The 13,537-nt window shown below is 40.2% G+C and overlaps 2 protein-coding genes across 5 annotated transcripts in view; one reads left to right on the forward strand and one right to left on the reverse strand.

Annotated features, from left to right (window-relative positions):
• The window catches only part of alx4a (ALX homeobox 4a), a 314,532-nt gene that overhangs the window by 248,009 nt on the left and 52,986 nt on the right, over window positions 1-13,537 (forward strand). The gene's annotated exons all lie outside the window — the stretch shown is intronic.
• On the reverse strand, window positions 624-12,348 carry caprin1a (cell cycle associated protein 1a). Of its 4 annotated transcripts, none has more exons than XM_087793731.1 (17): window positions 12,184-12,348; window positions 8,019-8,153; window positions 7,814-7,876; window positions 7,607-7,693; window positions 7,256-7,491; window positions 7,106-7,188; window positions 6,876-7,031; window positions 4,708-4,760; window positions 4,562-4,645; window positions 4,321-4,488; window positions 3,797-3,899; window positions 3,675-3,736; window positions 3,447-3,578; window positions 2,470-2,626; window positions 1,431-1,619; window positions 1,271-1,377; window positions 624-1,205 (listed from the first exon to the last, which is right to left on the reverse strand). In XM_087793731.1, the coding sequence occupies exons 2-17, from the start codon at window positions 8,151-8,153 to the stop codon at window positions 1,119-1,121; spliced, it is 1,902 nt and encodes a 633-aa protein (XP_087649857.1). In that variant the 5' UTR covers window positions 12,184-12,348; the 3' UTR covers window positions 624-1,118. The 4 variants fall into 4 exon arrangements, with proteins under 4 accessions (XP_087649857.1, XP_087649856.1, XP_087649859.1 ...); XM_087793730.1 differs by having other exon boundaries at window positions 7,607-7,689; window positions 7,810-7,876; XM_087793733.1 differs by lacking the exon at window positions 3,447-3,578.

Genomic DNA, 13,537 nt, shown 5'->3' on the forward strand with positions numbered 1-13,537 from the left:
TTTTTAGACATTGATTGTATTAAATATAATTAAATAACATTAATTAAAATAATTATAATAATACTGTAGCTAATAATACATATTTACTTATATAATGGTTGACAGCTTCTTGTTAAGACAAAAATAAACTATACCCACGGTCACCATGTTTATTTGTCTGCAAGGATACAGGTTTTTTTTAACCCTTGACATCTTTGTTGTGGGTCACCTTGACCCAGAGATGACTCAAGGGTTAAGTCTTTCTGAAAGCTTCTAAAACTAAAGCCATGATGGAAATAATTTGCAAGTAAATGTTTACATGTCATACTTGTTTGTTTTATTACTAAATCATTTTGACTGCATTAAGAGTGCATTAGTGTCACTGCTTTTAAAACGTGGGCACTTCAATTTTTTTTGTTGTTGCAAGAAATGCTTTGAAATCGATATTGAATGAAGCAATATTTGGATGTTTGTGGTCAGTAGTGATGGGTTGTTGATGCGTCATGACAGTGTCATGAGGCATCAACAAACCATCACTAGTAAGAAGTACCAGATTAATATCGAGGACATTCTTCTGTTTTTAGTTCGGTTCTTCAGAGGTTTGAAAGTGGGCGTGGCCTCGAGGAGTCAGAGGAACAAATGACTTAATAGATCACAACTTTATTGAAACAGTCTTGACCAATTACATCGGCATACAAAGAGGTTATGACGCAGGTGGTGACGGGGATAAAAAAAAAAGAAAAGAATTGTTGAATGTCTAAGAAAAGAGCATCGGGTTCAAAGTGGCGAACAGCACAGGGTCGGCGGGAGGAAAAGAATCCTGGAATCAGATCGACAGTGGCGGGTATTTTTTGCATTTTTTTGTACAAAAAATAAATTAATGAAATCTTTCAAGTTTACAGGAATAACCATTTGTTGTTTTTCGTAGCACACAGACCTGCTCAGAGTCCCCACGTGTCGTGGGGTACAGCGTTTGTGTTCAAACGTTAAGAGGATGTGACCCCGAGAGGTCGACCGACGAGTAGAACAGAAGTTAAAAAAATAAACAAAAAAAAAAATAAACATGAGAAAGAAAGCGTTATAAAAGTGAACTTGGTGAACATCCAAAATCCTGAATGTTTGACGTGGTGTGACCCCCTTTAGGATCGCATCGCCTGGACGTTGCCCCGGGACAACCCTCGCGGTCCTTGGCCGCTTCCTCGCTTGTACCCTTGTTGGTATCCCTCCTGAAAGAACCACAACCCGTCAGCAAAAATCACTTCATCCCCTCATTAGGTGTTCGGACTCGTACCCTCTGGTAGGTGGCGTTAGAAAAGTCCCGCGGCGTGTTGTACTGGTTCTGACCGTAGCCGGGGGACGGGGCGTTCGCGAAGGGGGGTCGATAACCTTCATATGCTCCTGTGAGAGGTGAAAGTTCAGACCTGCTCGTCACAGACGGCTTTCCCTCGTACCTCTGAATCCGTTGGAGGATCCTCTGTAGCCGTTCAGCACGCCGCCGCGACTGCTCCTGGGTCCGCCCCGGGGCGCCGCCCGACTGTTGTAGAAGGACTGACCCGACGGGCCGAACCCGGCGCCGGCGGAGGAGTCTTCGTGTCCCGGTGTCGGCACCGCCTGCGATTGGGACTGGAAGCCTGAGACCACTGCGACACAAGGAGGAGGAACATGATGACTGAGGTGTGAGGAAATATCCATGTATCTGTACATGTCTTATAAAGATACTCCATCAATACTCAACAGTACTGTATCAATACTCAACAGTACTGTAAATGTTAATGTGTGTGTACTGGCAACAATACTAACAGCAATACTATACGCATCACGAAACAAGACAATATAGTGCAATACTGCTGGAACAAATATATATGTAGCATTCTTCGATTACTTGAAAAGCTGCTGGAAACAACTGTATCCTCTCGTCCTCAGTAACCTAGCTTTTTTTAATTAAACACAATACAGTGTTTGTAATTTTTTTTAAACTTATAACTGACATGCAAATGTTCACAGCATTTGTTTATTTTTGTGTAGTAATTAAACTTCCGGCAGCAGTTGTAACATCCACTGAAGCTTAAGAAACATGAAATTCCGGGGGTGACTGAGAACGAGAGGATACAGTGAACCCCAGCAGCTTTTAAAGCTGTTGTTTGGACATTTTGTTTTCAAAACAAATGAAAGCAGAGTCATGTGGTCTGTAAATTCTGCAACACCAGAGTTAAGTACTCAATACTACAAGACAATACTACAAATAAATACCTGTTCCTACAGCATCACAATGTATCGTATGGTTGCCTCTGTGTCTTGATACTTATTGCCAGACTCTTGCCAACACACTCCTACTGGAGACTCCCCCCCCCCCTAAGATTCAGCAGATCTGTTCTAAAAACCTTTAGCACAATATGTGATCAATGAAAGCCAAAATCTAAAACCTAAAAAAAAAAAAAAGCGCAAAAATACAGTATTTGCATCAATTAAAAAAAAATCCAGACTGGTCACCTGACTGTAGAGCTTCCTGTGGAATGTCGGACTGGTCCACGGAACCGTCGGTGTGACCGAAGCCCTGACCGTAGCTGCCGGGGAACTGGCTCTGTGTCTTCAGCACGTCTTCTTGACTCTCACCAGCAGGGGGACCCGAAGCATTCAGGTTGAATACCTGACGAGAAAACATCAACATTTACTTACATTGTATTTCAGTTTTCTAAATTATCTTTTAGAATTTAACATATGTCATTAATATCATTATATTAATAACATTTTAAATCATATTTAGTTTGTGCTTTAACTCACTTCTGAACCATCTTGCACTGTTACTACTGTAAATTGTTATAGATATTATTTTATTAATATAGTTTGTTATGGTTTAATATGTGCACTGTATGTTTATTCTTATGAGTGATGGGTTGATGAGGCTTCATGAAACAGTCATCTAGTGAAGACAATGTATCACGATTCAGTGTTTGGCCACTAGATGGCAATCTCTACTTTATAATCTTTGGCTCCAATTTTATAATTTAATGAAACGTGGCATTGGTTTCAAACTTACAGTGCCATTTAGTGGCCTTTTTAAAAAGTTTCACGAGGCCTCATCAACACATCATTAGCATGTATGCATGTTTTCGTGAACTAGCTGCTGTAATCAAATTTTCCATAAAGGAAATATCTTATCTAAGACAAGATTTAAGCCTTGAATTTCATCCAACTAGTTTCATCGAGTCACTTAGATAAAGTATTTCAAAGATCAGCTGCACTTCCTGTTGACGACAGACTGACGTTTGAACCTTTGATAGGAACTGGACGAACCAGTAGTAAGTAACAATTAACACGTCTCTGGATCGTCAGGCTCAAGTGACTTTCAAACAAACATGTGGAGGCAGGAAATCATGAGGACAGACGAGAAGAACAGAAGGAGGAAGTGAAAGCGAGCGAAAGGAGAGTCGAGAGCGTCAGTGGAAACACGTGGATGCTGATCGTACCGCTTGCACCGACTGGAAGGGCGCGGCGTTGACGTTGATGCCTCCGATGTGGGCGGGTTTGGAGACGGGCGGGTAAGCGGAGGACAGGGGACAGGGGGCGGAGGACGGGTCAGAGGACAGAGACAAGGATCCCTGAGGGGGGGGGAAGAGGAAAGGAGAACCGAACGAGGAAGGAAGAAAATGAGCGGAAGAAGCTTTTATTTTGGAGGAGGCTGGAGCTGGACCTACTTGAGACGAGTCCTGGGGTCCGGTCACCGAGGTCATCTGAGGGAGCCTGGACTCCGAGTGAGCTGTTGAAGGCGGAGGAGAGTTAGTCCCAACACTAGCCCCGGTGAAGAGCGCCGACTCACGGGACGTCATCTGCTGCAGGTCCAGCGTCTGGACCGGCTTCATGGGCTGAGCCGACACGATGGCCGGGTCCAGAGCCTGGCCGTCGAACTCCAGCATGGAGTCCTGGAGGAAGAGAGAGAGAGCAGGTGTCGAATCAGAGCCGAGACAACAGACGCACAAACATCCACAACACACTGTCCATGTTGGCGAGAGTCAAATATTTATCTAGAATCTCTGGTGTTTACCGTGTGAGTCAGATGTGTGTGATTGACAAGACAAACATGTTTTCCCCTGAAGAACAAGATTCTTAAAGTGCTTTTCTTGTGATAAATATCTACGTTTATTGCTACTTAACAATGAACAAATGCCGTAAATATTTGCATGTTAATTGTAAATAAAAATATACATATATTTTAAATACATTTAAATAAAATGCAAACCATAAAATAACTGATAAAATAAAATACTATTTGAAAGACAAAACAACATTATTATGAAAACATATTTTAATTGTATCAATTGCTGACATCGGTGTAAAGCTCACCTGCATGAAGTTGTACGTGCCCTGCAGCTGAGCCATGAGGTCTTGAACCACTTGTTTCCGGACCACCGGGTCGGGCTGTGGCACCGGAGCCACGTGGTTGACGGGGGCCGGCGGTTCCGGGGCCAACCGGGCGACGGGGGGAGGAGGGTGCTGCAGGGAGCTCACCAGCTGAGGACACAGAAGAGACGCGCAGGTGAGACGCGGGCCGGAGGTTTCGAGAGGGAAAACGCCGGGTCGGTACCTGGGCTTCCACCGACCACTCCTCCGCCTGCTCCTTGTCTGTGCTGCTGTAAGTGGCTTCTGGAATGAACTGTGTGTTGACGAACTGCAGGGAGAGACGGAGAGTTCAGTCGCGGTCGCACTCGGATGCGAGATATAAACTCTCACCTCTGTGGTTTCTACTTTTATTGACTCGGCAAAGGTTTCAGTCGCGACTCCTTCTGGAAGACACAGAACAACTTCATGAGCTTTTTCGTCTGAGCTTCAAAAATATTTCACTGATTCTTTAAATGACAAGTCATTATCTCTTGTTTGATTGTTGATGAAGTTGACCTCGGTTTGAGCCTTTAAGTTAGCGGTTCAAACTCAAACACCCACAGGATCATCATCTTAAACAGTCTGAGTTACAGGCTTAAAACAGAACCAAACTTTAAAATGTCCTTAGTAACAATGTGTTGATGAAGCTTCATGAAACAGCTGATGAGACTTCATGATACAGCGTTTTCATTTTGAAAGACCACTAGAGGTCATTATCAGTTTGAAAATAATACCAGGTTTTATTGAATTAGTAGCTTGAAGCCAAAGGTTATAAATAGGAGAGAGTGACATCTAGTGGCTTTTTTTATATATAAATTAAGACACTGTATCATGATGAATTAATTAATTGTTTATTTGGGGCATGATGCATGTCCTGAAAGGGAACAGTGGGAGAAGCAAAAGCTTATCTAGGCCTCACCCCCATTTACATTGTTTTCACTAGTTGGTTCAAGTTACTCCCAGGACAGAAAATATTTGTGTCATCTGCAAATATTATTAATTTTAGAATGATTGAGACTTTGCAAATATCATCTATGTATAGTATAAACAGTTTTGGCCCCAGAACCGAATCTTCTGGCCAACTTATTTTTTAATTGTCTGTCACCTATTTTAACATAGAGATCTCTTGTGTAAATAGCTCTTGACCCAATCCAGCTATATTCCTCTAATGCCAAATCGATATAGTTTAGCTAACAAAATATGGTGGTTATTTTGGACAGTTGCGGCAGTATTGAGATTGGTGTGTAGTTAGTAAACTCGTATGCATCACCATGAACAGGGGAATGACCTTGGCAACTTTCCTTTTGGTGGGAAAAGTCCCAACTGATGATAGCTTATCAGTTTCATGAACCTCATCAAACCATCACTAGTCTGGCATGATTATTTGTGTCCTAACATTTGATCAACAATTGCATATTAGCGCTGACATACAATCATTTCCATGATCTTTAGTCAACGGTTATTGCTTCAATCAGTCGTCTAATCTGATAACAACAATAATTTAACAATTTAGTGTACACTGCAACTTTGAATCCAGCACTGAGCTTCTCTTATACAACCATCAACAGGTTCCAAGTTTCTAAAGCTAAGGTGTCAAACTTGTTCCTCCAAGGGTCAGGAAGGTTCAGGTTGTTGTTCCAACCATGTAAACACACATGTTAACCAGTCAGTCGTAGCAGCATCTGACTGACAATGAATTGATCACATTCTTAAGAAACCTGTTTCAACTATACTTGCTTGACTTACAATGAAAAAACGATAGAAACTGAATTGAAGTTAACAACAATTATATTAAAACACAGCTTTCAGTTCATTTTGATTATAACGGAGTAGAAAAGAGTCACGCAACACCACTACCTGGTCTCAGAAAAGTGCTAAAGGATGGACAAGAATATTTTGTCACATACGTTTAAATGACGAAAGAATATAAAGAATTAAGAAGTAAATAACAGTGGTTGGCAGCAGGTTACAGTTTTCAAACATGTCAATGTTATAACGTTGCAGCAAACGCAACAAGTATTTTTAGACGAATGAAATCATCACCGTAAATGTTGATGGTAACTACTAACAGGCTGAATAACAAAGTACTTATGACTGGTGTTTGAAGTTGAATCGGCTTGAGCGCGTTTCTTTCAGAGACCGCCGTGCTGCTGGTTGACATTGCTGCTCATGCTTCTCCTTCATGTTAATGTTACGCTTTCGAGAGCTGGAGTTCTGTTGCACGTTGATATTAACTTACAGCGATATCGAGACAGAATCATACACACACAACTTAAATTTGTTGTTGACGGTTTTTCATGTTTGACATCATTGCGATAATGCAAAACTATTTTATCCAAGTCAAACTTTCCATGTTCAGATACCAACTGTTGACCTTCATCAATCATCAATCCGTAACACTTTATTCTGCAGTTGTTGGTGCACTTTAGAGACAAATTGGTCCCGCAGGACTTGAGGGTCCTTTAAATCATCATGTTCCTCCTGATCCTTGAAGGATCCTTGCTCTGTACCAGACTCACCAGGTTCTGCTGGCTTCTCCTCAGGAATGGCCTCGGCCTCCACGGTCTCCTTCTCCTCGCCCTTGTCCTCTTCACAGGTGCCGTTCTGGTGCGTCTGAGGCTGGTCGAAATACCCGCTCAGCAGCACCTTGTCAAGGATGTCCTTCAACGCCTTGTCTGAAGCAGAGGAATCATAAATCAACTTTGATAAAAACAAATCCACGACGACGAACTTGTGCCGAGCAGCTTACACGAGGTTCCCGCCACAGGCTTGTTTTTGCCCTCCAGCAGCTCCCACAAGTGCACCGACGCTTCTTCATATTGGTTGGTCAACCTGGGACACAAACATCAACACGATCGATCAGAACCCGACCTCCTGTCTCGAGTCCAAAGTTTGATACCTGAAGTCGTAGTTCCGCTCGGGTCCGACGAGTTTGTAGAAGTCGTCCAGTGACGTCAGCTCTGCCTCCGTGAGGAGGGGGGAATCTTGGGGCTGCTTTAGGTCCTGCCTGACGTGGTCGTCTCCCAACTGGTCCAGAATGAACTGCAGCTCCAGCACCGTCTTCAGCCGCTGCTGCTCCAGCTCTTCCTTCTGCAGCAGTTCTCTCCTCGCCACCTTCTTTCCCGCCTTCTGGATCTACGGAGGGAAGCGTGGACGCTTTGTTTGTCAAACAGTGCCTCAGGTAACCCAGCATTTATTGGATTTGTAGATAAACACACAACGTCAAATAGTCGCTGATGGAACCTCTCACCTCTTGGCCCAAGGCCAGGAAGCTCTTCTGGAGTTCCCGTGCAAACTCCAAGTTGTTCTGAATCTCTTGGTACTTCGCCAAGGCTTCCTGAAATGAACCCACGTATAAAATCATTGAACATAAGTACGGTTCGTCCATTAAATCTGATCACGTCAACCGTACAATTTAAACACCATAAAAAACAAGATGAAGTAAAAGTGGACTTGCCAGCTGATCCTGGTTCAGGTTTTCACCCTTGTCCTTCTTGGCCTGATAGTCATCCAGTTTAGACTGGACAGGAAGAAAACATGTTTGAGCCAACAGTTGAAAACACTCCGAGGACTTCACGGTGTGTTTACTTTGACAAGAAAACTATTAAACCGTGATTTCTTTCTTTTACATTAACAAAAGAAAGGTGAAAACTCTGCCGAACCTTCTTCTTCTCCATGTTGCGAACCTTCTTCTCGACCACACCGAGAAACTGCTTCATGGTCTCCGACTGACTTCCATTTCCAAGATCTGGACTCGCAGACTGAGCAGGGTTGTTGCCAACCATCGCCGATGGCATCTGCATTGGAGGATGAGAGTGAGAGAGAATGAAAAAGGTGAATTGTCAAAAGCATATTCAGATTTCAAGAATGAACCCAACAACTCGTCCAAAGAATCTTATTTCACACAACTTCCTTAAACACAACCTGCATCAAATGACTAAAACAAAGTGCATGATTTAACAATTGTGTAAAACCATGTCTGGTCTGTAAGGCCCGGATGAAGGTTCACTACTGTTAGTATTGACGGTTCAACAATTTTATATGCCCACCCTAAAACAATACCAAATATACTATAGCAACACATTTTGTCATCATATTCACATTAATATTTATTTAGTTTAGGGATATCATTGTCAGCTTTTACAAAGTCAAATTTTCCAGATGAAACTTCAAGAATATATAAACGTTGGTTCCTTGTTAGATTAAAGACTTGGAATTGGAATCTTATTTAACTAAACATAGATATAAAAATTATTTTGCTGATACCCAGACAGACAGAGGCTACGCCAAAGATGTAACTATGATCAAAAAGGTACTTCTTTCGTAATACTGAAAAAAATTATACCTAATTAAGATACACCTGATCACAAAAAATAGATTTGATAGCCATGTTTCATTCGACAGAGGAAGCCTCCATTATCTCCATTTTACATCAAATGTTGCCTTCCTAGTCGAGAATCACAATCACATTTTTAAGGAGGATGTCCAATTTTGTCCAGATGTCCTACAGATTGTTTTCTTATTTCATAAGTTGTCGAGTTCGAGATTGTCGGCTTGTACAAGAAGGGAAAATAAAGTTCTCTGCATTTAACATTAACATTCTCTGCTGACGAGGGGTCATTTTTATAAAAACCCATGAGAACCGCGAGGAAACTGATCCGTCTTTGCAACATTATCCTACACAAACAATCGCGCCACATTGTCCATATTTCACAAAGACTTACATTTATCGACTCCTTCATGTGCCTGTGGAGGTTTGTCCTCCAGCCAAAAGCCAATTCATTCTAAAAAGTGCTGATTCTTTTATACTCCAAGTTTAGATCTACAGCCATACTACAGCTGATGGCTCTATATGCAGCTAACACCCTACACACTAGTGAACCAACACTTATATTAGGTGGTTAAGATGATTAAATTGCAACAAAGTTGTGTACATAATGTCGTATGGTTGCATGCATCTAAACATACATCATGCATCAAGAAAAAACCAAACAATAAACTTCTTATGAATAATGATCACTGCTACACTCTTATCACTTGTGCATAACTTTGATTCTTATTTAAAATGGTGCAATCTTTATTGATAAAATTGGATGCACCTCTTCCTGTGTGAACTGAAGACAAAAACGATGCCCTTCAAGAACGCAGAGAAGACCAAGTAAGAAAGAAATGGTGTTTTTCTATTCAGTTTGGGTTTTATTTACTTTAGTTTCTACTCCTCGTCCCATAATTGGGATCTTTGGTTTGCAGGCCAGGGCAAAATCAAAAAGGAATCGATCAAATGAATCAGCCCCAAAATTGTGATCAATCAATATGACGAGCAAAACTAGCTCTAATATAGTTAATATGGTTGGATAACTAAAATATCAACAAGCTTCGCGTCTATGAGTTTATCTTATCTTATCTTTATCTAGTCTTATATTCAAGTACATCGTATTTTTCTATACGAACTCTGAAGTCTCAGAAGTAAACAAAAGATTGGGCCCTTTTTATCGTGACACCCAAAACATCATGACATCACATAGCAGAGAATCCCATCTGTGTTTCATTACATTGTAACTAAACCCCAGGACCTCCATCACTTTCAGCACCATATGGGATACATAGGTATACGTTTTGGTGCTAAGCCTTAAAAAACAAGTTACTCATTTGCAAAAAGCATGCAAAATCTCAACCCAAATGAAAAGTGGCTGATGGTCTTTCAATGAAAGTGAGAAGACGGTATATTTATGACAAACAAAACTAGCCACTAATTCATTATCTATGTTGAATTTGAGAACAAATTGGCCAGTAGACAGATCTACCAGTTCAACACAGAGATGGATCACAATAAACGGGGTGAGAACAGTATATTACATTCAAATTCCACTTGTTTTCTCAAAACCATTATGTAAACTAACATGGGAGAGTTTTCTCTTATGTTTTTAGAAGTTACAGGGGATTTTTGTGCAGCACTGCATGTCCATATGGTCTAATGGTGGCAAACAGGGCCCACTTTTCTTTGACCAAAAAGACTCAATCAATCAATCAAACACCCCAAAACATCCAAATACCTCCAGTCCATACTGTATGTAACGTCTTGTATTGAAGCCTGGACATGAGAAATTGTTCAGGAAAAAAAACGAACTATATTAGGCTTTATTTTAGAGGAAGCTCCAAGTGTGTCGGGACACATCTCTGGAAAAGACACTAACATTACACAAACAATTTTTTTTTTTCACTGAAAAATTCGTCACGTCGAGGCTTCAATACAAGAGGGACGGACATGGAGATATTTGGATGTTTTGGGAAAAAGAAAACCCTTGTATGAACATATGGAACCCCTGTAACTCCAAAACGAGATGAAATACTTTGAAACTTCTTCCAACCTTAAGTCGACATGAAGGTGCGGAGAAAATGATTTAAACCATCACCTAATGCACCTTCTGTAGGTATGTGTGTATTTGACGCTTCCTGAATATCTTTTGTTGCATGGTTGTGCGTCACTGTGTTCGTCTTAACTGCTGCAAAAACAATTGCCCGACAGGGACAAAATAAAAGTGGTAGTGGTCGTCGTACGGTTCGCGTTGTTCTGGTCACAACTATACAGCAATACTGATGGCGTAGAATACTTGTTAATCGAAGATATCGAAATTATCGGATTCACCGGGTACACACGTCACCCACATTGTCCCAAGTTTTCACTCGACAAAACTCCATCACGTGACATCTAAGGCGAGTAAAATGTTAATCGGAATCACTATAATAATACATATTATAGATTTATCAGTGAGTCTGCCAATCGTTTTTTTCTAATTGGTCATTGTCATGTCATTTTTTTTCCCCGTTTGCTTGCAATCTGATTCAAGACAAGTCAGACCAGTCATTTAACTGAATACAATGAATTAAATCAATTAAAAAAACGTTTATGTTTCCACAACTGTATATTCAAACAACACATACGTGCATTGGTTAAATCTGGAGTATTTATTCATTTTCTCCGTATTATTTTAAGAGCCAAGCGTTCTAATTCAACAAATAGATTAAAAAAACATTATCATCATCATCATCAAACATATTTGACCAGTTTCTTTGTGTAACAATGAGACCAACATTGTGAAAAACAAGGATTAAAAAAATGGGGTCACACGTAAAACATAGAACCCTATTGACTTAGTATTAAGGTTCAACAGATGATAGTTTACATAAATCAATTCATCTTTAAAATTGTACACACATAACTACAAAGAGATTATATATATATACTGTATACTATGTTGGTTCATAACAGTCTTCTGTCCTGAAATAAACGTTTTTTAACCGATTTCTCTCCCTAAAAAGCATGTTTTTCTGCAGGTGTAGGAAGATGAAAACAACACGCAGTCGCGTTAATATCATGTTCTGTGTTTGTTCCTCAACAACGCTCAGGAATACAACTATAATCCAGATACCTTTCGAGAAGATCTTCTCAACCTCCTGCCACTGGCGGACCTGAGGTTATATAAGTGACCAGTCCAGCAGAAAAAAACACGGTGGAAGGTTCGAGTCTATCTGGGCCGGACACGTCTGGTCTAGAACACGGACTGGGTTTTTTTTTTTGGTTCTGTGAACCGTGTAGCAGACGAAAACACTCGTGTTATTGAAGCCCGGATCTTATTGTTCGCGAACAGCGAGGACGGTCAACGGTCGCCCGAGGATCTGTAGATCTCTAGACCAGGATCTCTAGACCAGGATGGAAGGTTCGCGTCCAGGTCTCGGACAAAGACGATGTCGTAAAGATGACAAAAGACGATTAAAAAGAACGAACCGCTTTGAGGCTTTCGTGGGTCGCAACGTAAAAAGCCGTACCTTTGCACTCTTTTGTCTTCGAGCAGATGTCGACTGACAGCTTCTAAGACCTTCTGGGGAGGATTTTACTTTCAGACGTTTTTTTTTTTTTTTTTCAGCAGAGATGCTCGGACTCACACCGGCCAACCGTGCGGGATGCTACTGAGCTAATGGCTAAGAGGACCCCAGAGCAGGTGACCGGAGCACTGCCTGACTAAAAAAAAAAAGATGGGTCCTTTTTGCACGAGCACACGCACGAAATGTTTTTTTTCTGTAAAAAAAACTAAATGTATCAAACAAACAGGTAATTTGATCAAAAACCAAATGAACAAAATCAAGTTTGCTCTATGTTGTTTTTTATTCCAATGAAAGTGTGCTAGTATAGTAAACAGTTATTTATAACTGTTTAATGAAAATACACTGAATAAATATAGGATGAAGGACACTTGAAGTTTAGTTTTAGGAAAATAAATGTAGCTACAAACCTTTCTACTGAGCAAGTTCCTCAGTTTCCCCGAGCCCTGTTAATTTATGACTAAGAACCAAGATCTTAGACTTGAGAGGTGCTGATCCTCATCCCTGATGACATGGTTCAGGACCAGTTAGATAAATCCTTCCAGGCTGTTGTTCCTAAGATTTGGAATAATCTTCCTCTCTCTCTGTGTTTGATGATCTACTGACTCCTTCAAGAAACATCTTAAGACATTTTTATTATTATTTTTTATTTATTTTTGCAGGCTTTTTCCTTCTTGCCCTTTTAAAGTATATAGTTTTAACTGTGTATCGTTTTTTTTATTATTATTGTTAAAGCGTTTTGTGACCATTACTTACTTACTTACTTACTTACTGTATTTTTTATATAGGCGTGTGTGGCTGCAAAAATACAATTTGTATAGATTCCCCTCAGATACTTATTTATTTTAAGTCTTCTATATATTTACCTGTCTTTTTGTGCATAAATTGTGAAAAAAAAGAAAGAAAAAAACGTTTTGCTGTGACATATCAACTCAAGTCAAGTCAAGTTCTTTTAATTGTCAAATATGCATGTATTAAGACATACAGCATAAATGAAATCGTGGTCCTCTCTGACCAACAATGAAAAACATGAATACGGTTAAAATGTTTTGTTTTGTTTTGTTTTGAAAATATGTTGAAAATATAAAATGCATTAAAGTGCTTTAAATAATGATCAGTTGATTGATTGTTACACTTTAATTCTTCCCTGTTCAAAAGATTAGACATACAGTACATACTCATTATATTAAGACATCCAGGTCACATATTAAAAATCACAAAACAATTATACAAAATAAAAAACAATGAATAATAATAAAAAACAAGTGCTTGGTTCTGTTTATCTATTTCTTGTTTTGTG

This window comes from Callionymus lyra, chromosome 6 (genome assembly GCF_982586985.1).
Source record: "Callionymus lyra chromosome 6, fCalLyr1.hap1.1, whole genome shotgun sequence".
Classification (NCBI taxonomy): Eukaryota; Metazoa; Chordata; class Actinopteri; order Syngnathiformes; family Callionymidae; genus Callionymus; species Callionymus lyra.

Coding starts and splice junctions, on each gene's coding strand:
- caprin1a (XM_087793731.1), bottom strand. CDS start 8,153: ATGCCATCGGCGATGGTTGGCAACAACCCTGCTCAGTCTGCGAGTCCA. Junction 4,646..4,707: donor TAAAAGTAGAAACCACAGAG/GTGAGAGTTTAT, acceptor CTCTCCCTGCAG/TTCGTCAACACACAGTTCAT. Junction 1,206..1,270: donor CTAACGCCACCTACCAGAGG/GTACGAGTCCGA, acceptor TGGTTCTTTCAG/GAGGGATACCAACAAGGGTA.